General features: G+C 42.4%; 1 protein-coding gene across 1 annotated transcript in view; it reads left to right on the top strand.

The window, feature by feature from the left end:
- Positions 1–221: 221 nt before the first annotated feature.
- Positions 222–20,007, top strand: part of pbx3b (pre-B-cell leukemia homeobox 3b) — a gene marked incomplete at its 5' end in the record, with an annotated part of 115,859 nt that continues 96,073 nt past the window's right edge. The window contains 2 exons of the mRNA XM_080852161.1: positions 222–415; positions 1,253–1,326. Coding sequence (XP_080708287.1) covers positions 222–415; positions 1,253–1,326 — 268 coding nt within the window. The remainder of the gene's footprint in view (positions 416–1,252; positions 1,327–20,007) is intronic.

The raw sequence follows: 20,007 nt of genomic DNA on the forward strand, positions 1-20,007 counted from the left end.
GCAGTTCGAGAAAGTGATTCTTGGGACACGCGACATCAATATCATCATTGCTAGGCTTTCAATGTGTATCAGTTTATTTTTTTTAAACTGCTATACAGTTTTACCGTAAAGGTTTCACGTTCCGCAAATGCTGTAGAGAAGTTGCCTTTGCATGTGCTTTTCCCGCGCGTGTTTACGCCTTCAGTGACAGTAGAAGTGCATTGATTGTGTTGCGGCTGACTATGGACGAGCAAGCCCGGATCATGCAGAGTCTCGGCGGCGTGAATTTGTCTGGCCACCCGGGGCAGGGAGGCATGACTCTGCCGCCACACGGACACGACGGGACCGATGTAGACGGAAGAAAACAAGACATCGGTGACATTCTGCATCAGATCATGACGATAACTGACCAAAGTCTGGACGAGGCGCAAGCAAAGTTGGTTCATTTCCATGAATTATTAACCTCTTTAATAGTTAATAGCGCAGTTTGGGCTGTATTGTGGTGTGTAAGCGCCAGCGCTTTGGCTGGATTTTAAGCAAAATAGCAATGATGACCCGACAGCTGATGTTGAGAAATTACTTTTGTTTTGGTCCCCAAGACTCAATTGTCAGTGGACCAATAGTATTCTGCATAATCTGCGACGTCTTCAGAACAATTGACCTAATAATATCTATCATGTTGTGCATTTATATTTATGCCATCGTGCAAGATAGTCTACTTAATTACAGAACTGGCAATACATATGCTAGTTATCTATATTGGCATACACGGGGATGAATTATGACCCTGCAAAATTCTTAATTTTTTTTCTTAAATACCCCAAAATTTGATACGATTGACCAACAGTTACAAAAGGCAAACTTTCTACTGGGGACAGGCTACTGTTGAACGTGGGCACAGGTAGACCAGCGTTATCCTTTGAACTGGCCTACTGTAACAGCACATGTCCGGTGTCAGAGTTGGTCCTCATTTGACATTATTCTGACAGCTGTGCCCGTAGACCCATGCGTATCAAGTGTCAAATATGCTGAAGCAGTTTACGTACACTCTTTTCAGACAACGCTACGGTGTTTCTAATCACTGCTGATAAACACAATGCACCCTATTTTTGCCAAATTGTGTGACCTAAAATGTAAAAAACACTTTATAGAAGACACAGCTGTTCTCTTGAGATGTATTAGTATTTATCATTTAAAAGTTTACATTTTGCACAGACAGGGGGTTAAATGACGACTATATACCTATCTTGGTTTTTATCCTAAACTGAAACAGGAAACATGGACTGAATTGCCACCGGATGAAGCCAGCCTTGTTCAGCGTACTCTGCGAGATTAAAGAGAAAACAGGTAAGTCGGAAACCTGCATACAGCACTTCCCCAAAGACCGCGCAATTACCGAGCCGACGGAGGCTCAAGACAGGCAACAGCACTGTGCCACCAAACGTATACCCACACCGCCATCTTTACGTAGGCTATAACCCCTCGCACTGGCTATCGCAGTATCATGAAAAGGAACACGACCACTACACTCACTCCTTTGCCTGAAATTTAAACGCAGGCCTGGACCAAAGATAGATTTGGCACTAAAAGCGTGACCATGAACGCAGAACGCAATACCCGTGGTCTTTTATAGCAACGAGCAAGAGATCACCTCGGCTGTTTCTCTTGTCGACCTCCCGGTCCTACAGACTGGATTGGTCGGGTAGGAGTAGACAGCCGGTTCGTGTTTACCATAAGCACGATGCTCCCTCAAGAATCAGCACCAGCGTGTCTGGCGCTTAAGCCGCAGTAAACAAAAAGCGGGACATTGTGTGTTGGAGCTCGCCTGCGCCGCTTTGCATTTTGTGTTAATGCGATGCCTAATTTTGCACCTAAAAAGCACGTGTAGGATGTTTCACACACCACACAATCAAACGGGAAGGCACGTATAGTAGATTGGCTGATTCCTTGTGTTGTATATGGCTTTGAGCCTAATCATTTGACCAATTTACGGGATAGTTATTGGCTATTGCCCCAATGTTATTGTGCACCGAGCAACCATGATTCAATAAGTCAAAACTGGTTCCTGCTTTACGGACTTTAAAAAACGATGCTGCATTCATTCGCTGTGCATAATTAATAAACACAAGCGAACAGTTCAAATTATAAATAAAGAGAACAATATGGGAAGAACATTTCTCCCAGCTCGTACACTCCTTCACACACGCACATCGTTTGCATTTAACTGACCACTTGTGTCACGCAGCTATCGAAGTCTCGGGGTGAATTATGTAGTTTCAGAAGCCTAGGAAAATAATATGCGCCTCGGAGACTGCTCCGGTGCTAACCTTACCTTTTGGTTTCAATTTCCATTGTGTTTAATTTCTGTTTGAAATTATATATGTGCAGATCTCTTTTGTAAAAGTTTGATGCGACGAATTGATGTTATAGTGCACAATGGAACGGCATACAATATGTGGGTAATGTCTGTGCTTCTTGTCTCAGTTCCTTTCTGAAACAGTTTGAAACAGATCGATTTCATGGCCTGTCAGTCTTTTTGCACGGATATATAGTTATACTTTCGAGCGAGTGTGTGTGTGTGTGTGTGTGTGTGTGACAGTACGTGAGAACCAACAAATGTAAAGGCTATTATAGACAATAGCCTTCATATCTACTGTAACGGTGAGCATGTTGAAAGAGTATTTTTTAAATACACCATCTTTCCACACGTCACTGTAAACATCACGGAGATATAGGTATTTTTTTTAAACGATAGAGACTTATATGAGGTCTTAGTCGAGGCTTGTCTAATCGGCTAATGTCTTTTTTGTTCGCATCACAGACAGCGCACACACACAGGCGACGCGTTGCCTCTGTCTCCACCACCACTCTACAGTAGATAGGAACTCTTTTTACACGAGTAGCAGCGCAAGCAGGCTGATATGGTTTGAAAGAATAATATTTATTTGCTCTGCTGGAAAAGGGGGCCTACGACTTTGGTTCCACTGTTACTGATCATTCCGTGGTCAAATTGCAGGTGTAGTGGGTGGAGGTCAGGAGGTGGTTGGTGACACGCAGTTTCACGTTGCCTGGGGTTAGACATTGTGCACCAACCGGTCCGATTCAATGCTTCGAATGGACATGGCTTTATTAGGTTTTTTTTAGGGTACACGTTTGTGTGGTACACCACTGGCTGTTCCGTCTTACTGTTTTTCACACTCAACATGTAACTCTAATTTTAGGCTGTTTCTGACAGCGCTGTGCCTGTGCACTCTCTTTGTCTCATGTCAGTCATGGATAGTGCTGTATTTCACCTCTGAACTCATCATATCAATTAAAATAAAATAAAATAAGGAATACTAGATATTGCCAGCCAGTTATACCAGTAACATCAAGGATGTGAACCCTTAAGTCTTTTGAAATGTTTTAGATAACAGCAGACTGTACTTGCCCTTCAAAAAGCCATCTTGCGATGTGAAGTAATTTTTGACGATCAGATAAAGCCAGATGTAATGTAGCTCTGTGTCTGCGTGTAAGCTGAAGACAGCCCTGCACGCGGAGGAGTCTGGCCAGAGCCGCAGGTTGCCCAGATTTGTGGCCTTTGTGTGCCTCCTCAGCACCAGTGACTTGGGCTAGATCATAAAACTTAATGAACTTCTCGGCCGCAGGAGACGTCCGTGAGGAGGGGGTGGGCTAGTGTGTGTGTGTGTGTGTGTGTGTGTGTGTGTGTTTGGAGAGGCCCCGCTTGACTGCTTGGCCTGGTTGAGGTATTCTTTATGCCTGTCGAGAAAAAGAGAGAGAAAAGAGAGAACTGGAGACCGAGGGCTCGAGGGAAAGAGAAGTGCACGCGCGAGAGAGAGAGAGAGAGAGAGAGAAAGAGAAAGAAAGAGAGAGAGAAAGAGAGAGAGAGAGGTAAAGGCATTGAAAAGATGAAAATGATCAGTACAGGCCTGGTGTTGGACAGGCAGAAGCCGGGCCGTGGCTTAGTATGGTGGGAAGCTAGCAGGAAGGCGAGGGGGGCGCTTTAGGAGAGGATCTTGAGCAGGGAGGTGAGACAGCACTTTAGGGGAGGATCGTGAGCCTGTGGCTGGGTAAGGTGTGCGACACGGACACCCAGAGGCCTCCGTCTCCTCAAATGTTCCGTAGGCTCATCCTCTCCACTAGTTATATGGAGCAAGAGTAAGTTGTGTATCGGGGACATTTTAGTGTTTAATGTTTGTCTCGTAGACAGAGAACTGTTTCAGAAAATAGGCCTAGATTTTTTCCTTTATGTTGTATGGATATGTTAATGTCTGCGGTAGATCTATAATGTCTAAAATATATTATTCTGTTAGTTTGTTGGAGCGTATTATTTGCATAATAGAGTTTTCCATTTAGCTTTGTCACTTTCATGCGCAGATGATTTATTTCAGTTCTCCTGATTTATTTATAAAAAGGCATTTTCCTTTTGTATTTTTTGTGTCATAAAATAGAGAAAGAAAAAAATGCTGGCAATAGAGTGTGTGAGTGTGTCTCTAGTGCTGCGATTGTGTTGCATTTAATATAATTATGTCCTATATTATATTAAACCCTTAATTAAATATGCATAAAGAATAGAGTCCCTAAGTATGCTAATTATTTAAATGAGCTTGTTTACCAGTTGAGTTGTTGTAATCTTCAGTAATCCCTCTGATGCTGCCTGCTTGAAGCTCTTTTTTTCTTTCCCTTTTTTTCAAGGGGCTCATTCAGTAACAAGGTAATTTCTAAGCAACTTTGTTCTCCAATGTGTGAGGAGCCGGTGCGTTAGTAGTGTGTGTGTGTGTGATTTTGCATTGATTTGCTTTACATAGCTCTACGCACAAACAGCTTCACCTCATTTTCTGTTTTCTGTTGTTGTTTTACTGAGGGAGCAACCCAGGGGTGGTTTCTTTTCTTTGTGGTCTTTTCCTTTATTCAGTGATGAGGATAGCTCCACTTGATTAGCGCTCTCCATGTATGTCTCTCTCTCTAAGCTCATGGAAATGTTTGCATTTTGTTTTATACGCGTGTATGTGCGTTTTTTCTGTACACTCACAAACACACCCACCCCCACACACACTTAAGCACATAAACACACATACATATAGACACACACACTCACACACACACACACTAAAGCACAGGAACACACATACATATACGTTGTCAGATTTAAGGAGAGAGCGAAGGAGAAAAGAATGATCATTTCTCTGTGATATCTTAACAGTACTAATGTGTTAGGTTCTACTTAGCTTTGTTGAGGATCGTGTAGCGTTTGTGCTTTGGGCCCGTGCGATGTGTGAGTGTGTGAGTGTGTGAGTGTGTGTCCTTAACACTCTAAGGTCCAAGGCCTTTTAGACTTTTCTAAGTTGTCTGACATGCCTTGATGTTTTTGTACATTTCGCTTAACTAAAAACATTGATGCACAAATGGAATATATGATTCTATTCTAGAAGGCCCCAGCAATAATATTAGAAAAGGGTTCAATGTTCCGTGGTTGTTCTTTTTATGTCTCTAAGAAAAAAAAAAAAATATCCCGGACGAGGGATATAGACCTTTTAGTGTTAACTGGGTGTAACTGGATGCGCTACCCTCATATGGACAGCTCACAAGCACACATTTCTGAATTGTCTTTTGTAAGGAAGGTAACCATGTCGTTTTTTGGTAAAGAAAATTTGACAAAAGCAACATAGACACGTTACTCTACGCGAGTCTTTGACACCTTCCTTCTTTCACCACGTATTAAATGTCATTTCCTTCTGAAATGACACAAATTGTAGTTCGTGTTGAACTAATCAGATGATTTAAATACGCAGCGGTTTTATACTTTTATTTGATAATATATGGGCGTTGCGTGCCACAGCGCAGTGCTATTTTTAGCTTGGAATCATAAAAGGAATTGCTTCAGGTAATCGGCATGGATGTGTGGACATGTACCAATTCAGTGGGAGATGTTCGGAGCTTTAATATAAATCCAAGGGAAGTAAAAAGGCTTTGAAGATGAAATGTTGCTTGTTGTTGTTGGACGGGAGGAATGGAGGCTTGAAGGAGGAAAGGCGAAATCACTCCTGAAGTGTTTGCCTTGTAACTATGTAAACAGACAGCGCTCCGCATGTTCATCTACTCCAGAGGAAGACAGAGTGAGAGATGTAGAGAGGTTGGAATGCTGTGTAATGTCGGGGGTGCAGTGTGTGTGTGTGTGTCTGTGTGTGTGTGTGTGTGTGTGTGTGTGTGTGTGTGTGTTTGTGTGTTTGTGTGTGTGCTGCGCTGCTTGGCAATGTAATTGTAATGTGACGGGTACACACTACAATGAGGGGTAAGGTAACCTGTGGTGTTTTGGGGGGTTCTTGGCAGGGCTGATAGGCCTCCTGACCTATGTGTCGGAGGTCTCTACCAAGTCTCTTATTGCCCCCCGAGACTCCATCCTGGGCAATTCTTTTACCCCAGCGCTCTGTCAGACCCACTCAAGCGACACGCGAGCGTGCAGTGCCACTCACCCCAGCCGAGGGCACGATCAGCACACTGTTTAACCCCACGAGTTAACCACCCCACCACCAGCTGGTCACTCTGTGTGTGTGTGTGTGTGTATGTGTGTGTGTGAGTGAGTGTGTGTGTGTGTGAGAGAGGGAGAGAGAGAGAGAGAGAGAGAGAGAGAGAGAGAGAGAGAGAGAGAGAGAGAGAGAGAGAGAGAGACGTAATAGTACTAAATACGTGTGCTGGTGATGATTTGCCATGGTTGTATTTTAGTCGTGTATAACGTGGATATATGGCTTGTAAAAACACTGCTCTTTATTAATTATAACCTCCAGTGATAGATTTATTTTTCATTGCATTGCAGTGTTTTTTTGTATAATATAAGAAAATACAATGTAATACTTGCATTGTGAGATTAGTCTGGAAACTTGTTGTGAAATACCAATATGACTTAACATGCATGTATAACATGTGTTTCATTGCTGAATATCTGTGTGTGTGTGTGTGTGTGTGTGTGTGTGAATGTGTGTGTGTGTGTCAGTTTGCTGAGGTATATTGACTGTAAGAGCAGTGTAAAGAAATATGACACAAAGTAGTATGTGTGTGTGTGTGTGTGTGTGTGTGTGTGTGTGTGTGTGTATGTGTGTGTGCGTGTGTGTGTGTGTGTGTGTGTGTGTGTGTGTGTACAGCAGCATAGACAAGCATGCACATGGCCGTGTATGGAGGCATTCTGTGCTGTGCTTAGGTGGGGATGGAGGTGCTGTGACCTGCTAAGCTGTTTGTGTGCTTGTAGTGTGTGTGTGTGTGTGTGTGTGTGTGTGTGTGTGTGTGTGTGTGTGTGTGTGTGTGTGTGTGTGCTTGTGTGTGTGTGTGTGTGTGTGTGTGTGTGTGTGTGTGTGTTGCTTGTTTGGGAGCCTTTCTGGCACTTGCTCTCCCCAGCGAGCGCAGTGGGCCCGCAGCCGATCCCCCCACAGCTAATGCCCTGGAAGTATTAATTCACTTTGATATGCTAATTAGGGGCATTATACAAGAAATGAGCTTAACTGGCAGCATGAAGTCATTTGCCTGTCAGGACACCGAACGCTTTTAGCAGGAGGGGTTTGTTTTTTTCTCTCTCTCGCGTTTTTTTTCTTCTTCTTTTTTTCTCTCTCCAGCTTTTTTGCATTTAAATGAAGGGAGCAGAAAAGGAAAGGGAAGCTGCGTACATTTATTTATTTATTTTCCACTCTTTCACTTGCATCCTCTCCTTCTTTTTTCTTTGTCATGATTTTTCTCTCTCGTTTGTCTGTCGGAGTCCTTCTCCTCGGAAACCGTGTTTAACATTTCTTTCTCCGAGGCTCTGGGTCAGGGGGAGGAGGTGGAGTGTTTTTACAACCGGTGCAGCAGCCCCAGACGCGGGTTCGGGCCGGGTCCGGGGGTCCGTGTCAGCTGTGCTGACGGGGTTATTATCATAATTAGGACACTACAGTGGTCTTCGCTGACACTTAATGGTTGTCATTATGCGGGCTTGTTTTTGCGTGATTCTGCTGAAACCCCTGAGCGGCATTAACACCAGTAATGAGGTCAGTCTGCCGTGATGACTCTGGGTCTCTGTGTGTGAGTGAGAGTGTGTGAGTGTGTGTGTGTGTGTGTGTGTGTGTGTGTGTGTGTGTGTGTGTGTAATGGCTCCCCCATCAGCACCAGCAGCTCAAAATGGCCAGAACAGCACTGCCCTGAGCACAGACCACGACTCCAGCAAGTGTGTGTGAGTGCATCTCGTTTGAGAGAGAAAAAGGAAGAGAAAATAAACTTGTTTTATGTGTCTCTGTGTGTGTGTGTGTGTGTGTGTGTGTGTGTGTGTGTGTGTGTGAATGGAGATAGAGCTGAACTAGGTTGACTGCTAGTCAGATAGGCAGTGTGTTAGCGGGGGATGTTTCGTGGCGCGTTTAGCTTTTGCTCAGTTTTTATTTTCTCTCGTCTCAGTTCTCTGAGAGGAACAAGAGAGAAGAAGAGAGAGAGAGAGATGGAGGGAGGGAGCAAAAGAGAGAGAGAGAGAGTACAAGAGAGAGACTGGAGGAGACAGAAGAGAGAGAGAGGCGGAGGGAAGAATAACACAGGTGAAAGATTAGCTCCATATGGCATTTGTGAGCAGGGAGAGAGAGAGAGGCAGGACTGCAGGACTCCTCTTTGATGTGAGCTTTAATCAATAGGAGGAGATTACAGAAAAGTATTACAGGCACCTCCACCACAGTGGGCCAGGGAGAAAACCTCTCTCTCTCTCTCTCTCTCTCTCTCTCTCACTCTCTCTCTATCTTCCCCTCCTTCTCTGTCTCCAACACACTCTTTCTCTCTCTTAATCTCTCTCATTCTGACTCTCTGGTGAGTGCTCCCTCCTGCTCTCTCATTCTCTCTCAGAGCGGTTGTGGTCTCCATTCCCCCCTCTCCGTCTCTCGTACGCCTCCCCGACCCCTCCTGCCCTTCGCTGGGCTGCTGCAGCCGTCCGACTGGCTCTTTTCCTCTGGCTACTCAAGCACAGACGTGGGAGGAGGAGGAGGGATGAGGTGAGAGGAGAAGAGACGAAAGAGGAAAGGAGAGTGGAGAGGAGAGGAAAAGAGGAAAGGAGAAAAGGAGAGGAGAGGAGAGAGGAGAGGAGAAGAGACAAAGAGGAAAGGAGAGTGGAGAGGAGAGGAAAAGAGGAAAGGAGAAAAGGATAGGAGAGGAGAGGAGAGAGGAGAGGAGAAGAGACAAAGAGGAAAGGAGAGTGGAGAGGAGAGGAAAAGAGGAAAGGAGGAAAGGAGAGGAGAATAGAGAGGAGAGGAAAAGAGGGGAAGAAGGAAGACAAGCTTACTCTGAGTGCAGGAATGGAGATGCCACACACACACACACACACACACACAGACACGCACACAAACACACACACACACACATAAACACACACACACACACACACACACACACACAAACACACACACACACACACACACACACACACACACACACACACACACACACACACACACACACACACACACACACACACACACACACACACACACACACACACACACAGACTCACACACACGCGCACACACACACACCCACACGCACAGCAGAGGGTCCCAGTACCATTGATCATGGTCTGTGACCCTTAGCCTTCTGGAAACCTTACTGCTGTGTTATTCTTTCCCCGTTTGAGTGAGTCTGAGTGTGTGTGTGTGTGTGTGTGTGTGTGTGTGTGTGTGTGTGTGTTTGTCAGACTTGGCTAGTGGTTTAGTTTCTAATTAGCCACATATGAAGCAGGATTTAAGCAGTATCTTAAATAATGTTATTTGAGGGTGTATTAAGGGGGTAGGCATTTCTCTAGACATTGAAAGGACATTGATGCAAATAACAGCACTATTTACTACCACTACTACTACTACTACTACTACTACAACTACTTCTAATAATAATAATAACTAGAATGCGTTTCGTGAACGAACTGCGAGAGTGTGCTTGCTCTGTGACAGAGAGAACAAGTGCCTATGAATTAACATGTATTTACATCTACTCAATCAGTGTAGTGGGGCCTTCTTCCAATATATTTTAGCAAGCAACCAAGCTCAACCATTATATTTTGGCTCCACTGACGTTTAGACATATGAGGGTATCTCAGAGTTTCGTTATACTGACTTACTGAGCTAAGTGAATTGTTGAAATTGCTATCTTGGTAAAAGGAAACATCTCTGCAACAATATTGGAATGAATGCGGTTACATAGCCAGCTTTACTTAAAGTTTATTGTAAGATAGGCCTATATGTTAGACTTAATGCAGTTAGAGTTAGACTGTAGGTCTAGTATCAAACGTAAGCAACACTTTTACTGTATAGCTAGAGAGCACGTGTATCACATTGGTTTATAGTCTGTCAAATTAGTTCTAGTTATTGGTGTTCGTTGGCATAAAAAGTTAGTCTTCTCTTATAAGCCTATAGTACATCTGATTAGAGCTAGCAACCATGAAAAACCTCTTCTGAAACTAAGAAGGATAACTATGACTAAATGTGACTAAAACTAATATGCATTTTTGTCTTAAGACTGAATCTAAAATAGCTGCCAAAATTAATACATCTCAGTGTTCATTTTGGCAGCTATTTTAGATTCAGCAGCTATTTTGGATTCAGTGCATATTAGTTTTAGTCACATTTAGTCATAGTTATCCTTCTTAGTTTCAGTCTAGTTTTCGAAAACTGAGCACACTACAACAGCTACATCCTCAAACGTTTTTCAGTTAACCTAATGATTCAAGGTCTCTCATGAATCATTACTCCCAGGACACGGGTTAATGTTAACTCACGCTATCGGCCACAACAAGTTAACCATTCTTTCAGTATAAGCAACTTTTGCATAGCCCCGCACAGCTAGGATAGCTCACGTTACCGTAGTAGGAATACAAGTCTTAGCTCACTATATCCACACAACTAAATTCATGAATTACTTCACAGGTTTACTTAACAACTTGAATTAAGGAAAATGATCCCCCGTTACGGCTAGCTGAAACTGCCAGTGGATACTCCCGTTACGTAGTGTTAGTTAGCCTTTAGCCCCGTACTCAGATGTTACAGCTGCTTAACACAACTAGGATAGCTAACGTTACCGTAGTGGGAATACAAGCTTTAGCTCACTATATCCACACAACTAAATTCATGAATTACTTCAAAGGTTTACTTCACAACTTGAATTAAGGAAAATGGCGTCTCCAACGTTAACGTAACGTTAATTTATATGTTAGCTGCTACCATTAAAATTTCAGTCAGTACACTGACAGTACAAAATGCTGCCATTCAACTCACCTTAACGAAGTGGAAATACGGTAGCTAGGTTAGAAACTGTAGTTACTCTTATTCTTTCTCAAAGTTGAATTGAGAGGGACAGAGAAATACGGTTCCTCTTATTCTTTTTCAAAGTTGAATTGAGAGGGACAGAGAAAATGCGGTTCCTTGGATTTGGCGAGCGGAGGTGTCAGTGAGAAGCACAGCTGCAAGCCAGTTTAATGACCCTATTATGACGTCATAACGGCAGAGACCTCTGCCATGCAAGTCTATGGAGAAAAAAGGGGATGAAAAAGAGGGATAAAAAAGGAGTGGCATGGGGTACCGCCACGAAAAGTCATAGCAGCTTGCACCAGATCGGGCCGGACGTTTTGGTGTTTGAATGGCGTCTCTAGCTCAATCGGGCGAGGAGTAGTTAGCTGCAAGAAAAACGTACGGAATAAATAAATAAATAAACTAGAATGCGTTTCGTGAACGAACTGCGAGAGTGTGCTTGCTCTGTGACAGAGAGAACAAGTGCCTATGAATTAACATGTATTTACATCTACTCAATCAGTGTAGTGGGGCCTTCTTCCAATATATTTTAGCAAGCAACCAAGCTCAACCATTATATTTTGGCTCCACTGACGTTTAGACATATGAGGGTATCTCAGAGTTTCGTTATACTGACTTACTGAGCTAAGTGAATTGTTGAAATTGCTATCTTGGTAAAAGGAAACATCTCTGCAACAATATTAGAATGAATGCGGTTACATAGCCAGCTTTACTTAAAGTTTATTGTAAGATAGGCCTATATGTTAGACTTAATGCAGTTAGAGTTAGTCTGTAGGTGTAGTATCAAACGTAAGCAACACTTTTACTGTATAGATAGAGAGCACGTGTATCACATTGGTTTATAGTCTGTCAAATTAGTTCTAGTTATTGGTGTTCGTTGCCATACAAAGTTAGTCTTCTCTTATAAGCCTAGGTAGTACATCTGATTAGAGCTAGCAACCATGAATTGCAGATTAAGGGGTCCCCTATCTCAGTGTTCATTTTGGCAGCTATTTTTAGATTCAGTCTTAAGACAAAAATGCATATTAGTTTTAGTCACATTTAGTCATAGTTATCCTTCTTAGTTTCAGTCTAGTTTTCGAAAACTCATTACAATTTAGTCTAGTTTTAGGCACATTTAAAATTCCATATTATAGCCACATTAAACTCATTCCCTTCCCTTCTCAGGCCCAGGGACCTCCTGTGTTGTGTCAACTGCATAGTAGTCTAGCTTGCAGTACTTACATTGTGGATGCAATTAGTCTCCAAGATACAGGTCTCATGCCTACAGCTGAATTCGAATTTGTTTGTAATAAATAATCGAATGTGATGATGAAGTACGGTACGCAGCGTCTTAACTGAAGCTCAACTCAACTTTTACAGCAGCTAGCTTGCCGCTAACGCTAACTGAAAACACATCGGAACACAGTGGCTAGCTAGGTAGCTAGCTGCTAATAAGTAACATATATAAGTAACACATCAGCAGTAATGAATCAAGTGTACTGATATTAAATGTACTACTAAATGTACTACTAACATGCCATTCTTAAATTAAAGCCAGTGACATGATGGTTAACGATTAGCGAGTTAACGATGGATACCGACAATTAGCATACCTAGCTAGGTAGCATTACCATTGGATTTCAATGGCAGTTATGCTAGCTCTGGCTATCCAGTCAAAGGAGCCTTGTTTCTGGACACGTTTCACTTGACGAGCGAGGGCAATACAGTCATCTGGAAAGTTTAAAATGATACTAAACGAAGGGAAATCTACTGTATGGAGAATTTTCTGCTCAGTAGACAATGCAGATTCTAATTAGGCTGGTGGATATGTCCAATGTAAGAAGTGTGAAGTTTTAATGAAATATGATTGATGCAACTGTCGTTCTCCATAACAACTTGGATTAACCTGGATGGCTGGATGAAGTTTCAGACCGAACGTCAAAGATCTTCAATGGTCAGACTTGTCGGTTGTGCCTCTGTTGGTGTCTCGTAAAACGTGAATTTTATTAAAGCATAGCGTGTGTATTGTGTAGCTATTTCATTCCGAGATTGCAGGGGAGTGAAATGCTCCGCTCTGCTGCTGGTATACAGACAGCCGGAAAGGTTAACAAACGGAATGAAATAGCTACACATTACACACGCTATGCCTTAATAAAACCCACGTTACTCACATACTGGTTAACACTGTTAGAGCGGGTGTATAAACTGTACCTGAAACTGTTGCCACTACATTCGTTTTAATATTTTGCACTCTCTATCTAACCACTTCTGGCATTTAAGAGAGCTTCTCCTATGTCAACTGATCTAATGTCAGTTGGCTAGAGTGCGTGACGTCACAATGGCTCAACCTTCCCCATGTTAGTCAATGAGAGAAAAAGGGGATGAAAAAGAGGGATAAAAAAGGAGTGGCAAAGAGTATCGCCACGAAAAGTCATAGCAACCTGCACCGGATCGGGCCGGACATTTTGGTGTTTGAATGGCGTCTCTAGCTCAAACGGGCGAGGAGGAGTTAGCTGCAAGAAAAACGGGGAGAATAAATAAATAAACTAGAATGCGTTTCGTGAACGAACTGCGAGAGTGTGCTTGCTCTGTGACAGAGAGAACAAGTGCCAATGAATTAACATGTATTTACATCTACTCAATCAGTGTAGTGGGGCCTTCTTCCAATATATTTTAGCAAGCAACCAAGCTCAACCATTATATTTTGGCTCCACTGACGTTTAGACATATGAGGGTATCTTTGTTGTTCTGTTTTTGTTTGTTTGTTTGCTTGTTTATTGTGAAAGGGTCTAGTGTGTTACATTTGGTCATAGCCTAATAGTTCCAGAGTCTCGTTATACTGACTTACTGAGCTAAGTGAATTGTTGAAATTGTTATCTTGGTAAAAGGAAACATCTCTGCAACAATATTGGAATGAATGCGGTTACATAGCCAGCTTTACTTAAAGTTTATTGTAAGATAGGCCTATATGTTAGACTTAATGCAGTTAGAGTTAGACTGTAGGTCTAGTATCAAACGTAAGCAACACTTTTACTGTATAGCTAGAGAGCACGTGTATCACATTGGTTTATAGTCTGTCAAATTAGTTCTAGTTATTGGTGTTCGTTGGCATAAAAAGTTAGTCTTCTCTTATAAGCCTATAGTACATCTGATTAGAGCTAGCAACCATGAAAAACCTCTTCTGAAACTAAGAAGGATAACTATGACTAAATGTGACTAAAACTAATATGCATTTTTGTCTTAAGACTGAATCTAAAATAGCTGCCAAAATTAATACATCTCAGTGTTCATTTTGGCAGCTATTTTAGATTCAGCAGCTATTTTAGATTCAGTGCATATTAGTTTTAGTCACATTTAGTCATAGTTATCCTTCTTAGTTTCAGTCTAGTTTTCGAAAACTGAGCACACTACAACAGCTACGCTGTGTGTACATCCTCAAACGTTTTTCAGTTAACCTAATGATTCAAGGTCTCTCATGAATCATTACTCCCAGGACACGGGTTAATGTTAACTCACGCTATCGGTCACAACAAGTTACTTGGGATATGATACCTCATAGTTAGCTAACGTTAGCTAGCTAAACGTTTACAGAGGCTAACGTGAAGCTTCAATCAAAAATTATTAGCTAGCTTTCCAAGCTAGCTGACACAACCTAAACACTCGACTGCCCCTTTGAAGTCAACTTAACGTTGGCTAATATATTCTAATAACTAGTTATCATTGACAGTTACAAGCTAATTTACCAAACTCCTTTCTGTCCTAAATTGAGAAGTTGCTGGTGTGAGCTACAATATGGGAGCTAGCAAAGCCATTTCTAGCTCTACTTCACAATACTGCTGCCTAGTGTAGTAATAAGTTAACGTAAAACATAAATGTTTATAAAGTATCAGACATAAACAGGATACAACACACCAGTTACCAATTGATATTATGTGTTTATATATACCGAAAATGTCAGTAAATCCAGATGATGATTATGCTGCTGCTGCTGTTGGTCCCGTCGCAGGTCCCGTCGAAAACCCTGGAGTCGCGACCCTGTCAGTTGTTTCCATGTGAAATCAATGGAATGCTTCACTTTTTGGCGCCGTATTGACAACTGTCTGTCACTCGCACACTGTGCTTGTAAATTATTTTTCAAGTTTGCACGTACCTATTTATGCGAGTGAAATACTCGCACTGTAGAGCCCTGGAAGGTGTCTCTTAATATTCCTACAGTTGAATGGAGAACGACTGATAGAGCGGGTGACGTCACAATGGCTCAACCTTCCCCATGTTAGTCAATGAGAGAAAAGGGGGATGAAAAAATGGAATAAAAAAGGAGTGACAAGGAGTACCGCCACGAAAAGTCATAGCAGCTTGCACCGGATCGGGCCGGACGTTTTGGTGTTTGAATGGCGTCTCTAGCTCAATCGGGCGAGGAGTAGTTAGCTGCAAGAAAAACGTACGGAATAAATAAATAAAGAAAGAAATAAAGAAAACTTGACGATAACAATACTGTGCTTCCCTTCGGGCAAGCACACTAACTAGAATGCGTTTCGTGAACGAACTGCGAGAGTGTGCTTGCTCTGTGACAGAGAGAACAAGTGCCTATGAATTAACATGTATTTACATCTACTCAATCAGTGTAGTGGGGCCTTCTTCCAATATATTTTAGCAAGCAACCAAGCTCAACCATTATATTTTGGCTCCACTGACGTTTAGACATATGAGGGTATCTCAGAGTTTCGTTATACTGACTTACTGAGCTAAGTGAATTGTTGAAATTGCTATCTTGGTAAAAGGAAACATCTCTGCAACAATATTAGAATGAATGCGGTTACATAGCCAGCTTTACTTAAAGTTTATTGTAAGATAGGCCTATATGTTAGACTTAATGCAGTTAGAGTTAGTCTGTAGGTGTAGTATCAAACGTAAGCAACACTTTTACTGTATAGATAGAGAGCACGTGTATCACATTGGTTTATAGTCTGTCAAATTAGTTCTAGTTATTGGTGTTCGTTGCCATACAAAGTTAGTCTTCTCTTATAAGCCTAGGTAGTACATCTGATTAGAGCTAGCAACCATGAATTGCAGATTAAGGGGTCCCCTATCTCAGTGTTCATTTTGGCAGCTATTTTTAGATTCAGTCTTAAGACAAAAATGCATATTAGTTTTAGTCACATTTAGTCATAGTTATCCTTCTTAGTTTCAGTCTAGTTTTCGAAAACTCATTACAATTTAGTCTAGTTTTAGGCACATTTAAAATTCCATATTATAGCCACATTAAACTCATTCCCTTCCCTTCTCAGGCCCAGGGACCTCCTGTGTTGTGTCAACTGCATAGTAGTCTAGCTTGCAGTACTTACATTGTGGATGCAATTAGTCTCCAAGATACAGGTCTCATGCCTACAGCTGAATTCGAATTTGTTTGTAATAAATAATCGAATGTGATGATGAAGTACGGTACGCAGCGTCTTAACTGAAGCTCAACTCAACTTTTACAGCAGCTAGCTTGCCGCTAACGCTAACTGAAAACACATCGGAACACAGTGGCTAGCTAGGTAGCTAGCTGCTAATAAGTAACATATATAAGTAACACATCAGCAGTAATGAATCAAGTGTACTGATATTAAATGTACTACTAAATGTACTACTAACATGCCATTCTTAAATTAAAGCCAGTGACATGATGGTTAACGATTAGCGAGTTAACGATGGATACCGACAATTAGCATACCTAGCTAGGTAGCATTACCATTGGATTTCAATGGCAGTTATGCTAGCTCTGGCTATCCAGTCAAAGGAGCCTTGTTTCTGGACACGTTTCACTTGACGAGCGAGGGCAATACAGTCATCTGGAAAGTTTAAAATGATACTAAACGAAGGGAAATCTACTGTATGGAGAATTTTCTGCTCAGTAGACAATGCAGATTCTAATTAGGCTGGTGGATATGTCCAATGTAAGAAGTGTGAAGTTTTAATGAAATATGATTGATGCAACTGTCGTTCTCCATAACAACTTGGATTAACCTGGATGGCTGGATGAAGTTTCAGACCGAACGTCAAAGATCTTCAATGGTCAGACTTGTCGGTTGTGCCTCTGTTGGTGTCTCGTAAAACGTGAATTTTATTAAAGCATAGCGTGTGTATTGTGTAGCTATTTCATTCCGAGATTGCAGGGGAGTGAAATGCTCCGCTCTGCTGCTGGTATACAGACAGCCGGAAAGGTTAACAAACGGAATGAAATAGCTACACATTACACACGCTATGCCTTAATAAAACCCACGTTACTCACATACTGGTTAACACTGTTAGAGCGGGTGTATAAACTGTACCTGAAACTGTTGCCACTACATTCGTTTTAATATTTTGCACTCTCTATCTAACCACTTCTGGCATTTAAGAGAGCTTCTCCTATGTCAACTGATCTAATGTCAGTTGGCTAGAGTGCGTGACGTCACAATGGCTCAACCTTCCCCATGTTAGTCAATGAGAGAAAAAGGGGATGAAAAAGAGGGATAAAAAAGGAGTGGCAAAGAGTATCGCCACGAAAAGTCATAGCAACCTGCACCGGATCGGGCCGGACATTTTGGTGTTTGAATGGCGTCTCTAGCTCAAACGGGCGAGGAGGAGTTAGCTGCAAGAAAAACGGGGAGAATAAATAAATAAATAAATAAAGAAAACTTGACGATAACAATACTGTGCTTCCCTTCGGGCAAGCACACTAATAAATAAAGAAAACTTGACGATAACAATACTGTGCTTCCCTTCGGGCAAGCACACTAATAAAGAAAACTTGACGATAACAATACTGTGCTTCCCTTCGGGCAAGCACACTAATAAGTCTGGTTTGTTATGATTGCTTTTCTTGGAATTATTATAATAATAATAATATTTGTTATTATTAATTGTTATTATACAACTCAAAATGCAAAGGCTAAAAGTGACAATGTTGGAGCTCACTAAGCGCACCGCTAAGGAAGCTTCACGGTCACACAGTGTGTGTGTGTGAGTGTGTGTGTGTGTATGTGTGTGTGTTTAGAAGCTCCACGCTCACACAGTGACAGTCTGTTCCCTCCCCATCACTACAGCAGGGGAGTAAATATTTGTGAAGATCGCCTCATTCCCTAGCGAGCACACACACACACGCACACACACACACACACACACACACAGCAGTGTGAGATCAGTTTTAAAGGCCTCAGTAAATGCATGCAGGGCCATCAGTATAGAAAGGCATTCAATGGGGAGACAATGGCTATGCCTGTGTTTGGTGTGTGTGTGTGTGTGTGTGTGTGTGTGTGTGTGTGTGTGTGCCCCTAGCGTGGGTCTGTGCTGACAAGATAGCCCACAGCAGAATGGCACTGCCTCAGCTGGAGGCCTGACCATCTCAAAGGCACTGCCCTCCCCTCCCCTCTTCTCTTGTCTCCCTCGCTCCTCTCCTCTCGTCCGCTCAGGGATGGGGGGATGACAGGGCTACCTGTAGACCCCAAATCCCTGCCTGCCATCTCTATTGAGAGACTGAAAAAGAGAGGGATTGAAAGGGAGAGAGAGAGAGGGATTGAAAGAGAGAGGGAAACAGAGAAAAAGAAAAAGAGGGATTAAAAGAAAGAGAGAGGGAGAGAGAGTGAGAGAGAGAGAGAGAGAGAGAGAGAGAAGGCAGAATGAGGACAAGATGGGCCACGGGAGAGAGATAAGGGAAGAGAGGGATAGACTGAGAAATGGAAAGGAGAAGAGAAAGGAAAATAAAACAAAATGCTGTAGTGTATTGTGTGGTATGAGTTTGCCGTGCTGTAAGAAAGGCTTTCTGCTGCACAAACACACACAGACACACACACACACACACACACACACACACACCCTGATTTCTGTGTAGTACGAGTCTACCGTGCTGTTAGAAAGGCTTTCTGCTGTTGTACATTATCTCACATAATTCTACTGTACTCTAATCTACTGCCACTGCCTCCATACCCGCTTTATCGGCATGTAAATGCACACACACACACACACACACGCACACAGACACACACACACACACACACACACACACACACACACACACACACACACTCACACACACACACACACACACACACACACTCACACAGACACTCACTCACTCACACACACACACACACACACACACACACACAAACACACACACACACGTACACACACACACAAACACACACTCACACACACACACACACACACACACACCCACACCCACACACACACACACACACACACACACACACACACACGTACACACACCTTGACTTCTTGTTTTCATTGCCCTATTGTAGCGATTGTTTTCTATGAGCTTGAGAGAGAACAGCAGCCTGTAATTGTTTTTTGCACATAAGTTATGCAAATGAGCCTTTATGGCAACTGGCATAACAATTAGCATCCACCAACAATATTTTAGGAGGTTAATTGCAGAATTTCTAAATTGTATGTCTAGGTTGTTAATTAGCCTTGACAGAGACGGTGAAATAGCTCTCTGCAGGCACTGACAGTCAGGAGGATTTGTGTGTGTGTATGTGTGTGTGTGTATTTGTATTTGTGTATTGGGGACATGCGTTTTCATTATATTTGTGCGTATGTTTGAGAGTATGTTTTTGCACATATATGTATTAACAAGTTTTTGCACATATGTGTGTTAACACATGAGTAATATGCGTGTGTGTGTGTGTGTGTTTGTTTGTGTGCGTGTGTGTGTGCCCACATACACACACATACACACACGTGCACACAGACACAAGCACATATATAC

The sequence above is a fragment of the Sprattus sprattus genome (genome assembly GCF_963457725.1).
Source record: "Sprattus sprattus genome assembly, chromosome: 15".
NCBI lineage: Eukaryota > Metazoa > Chordata > Actinopteri > Clupeiformes > Clupeidae > Sprattus > Sprattus sprattus.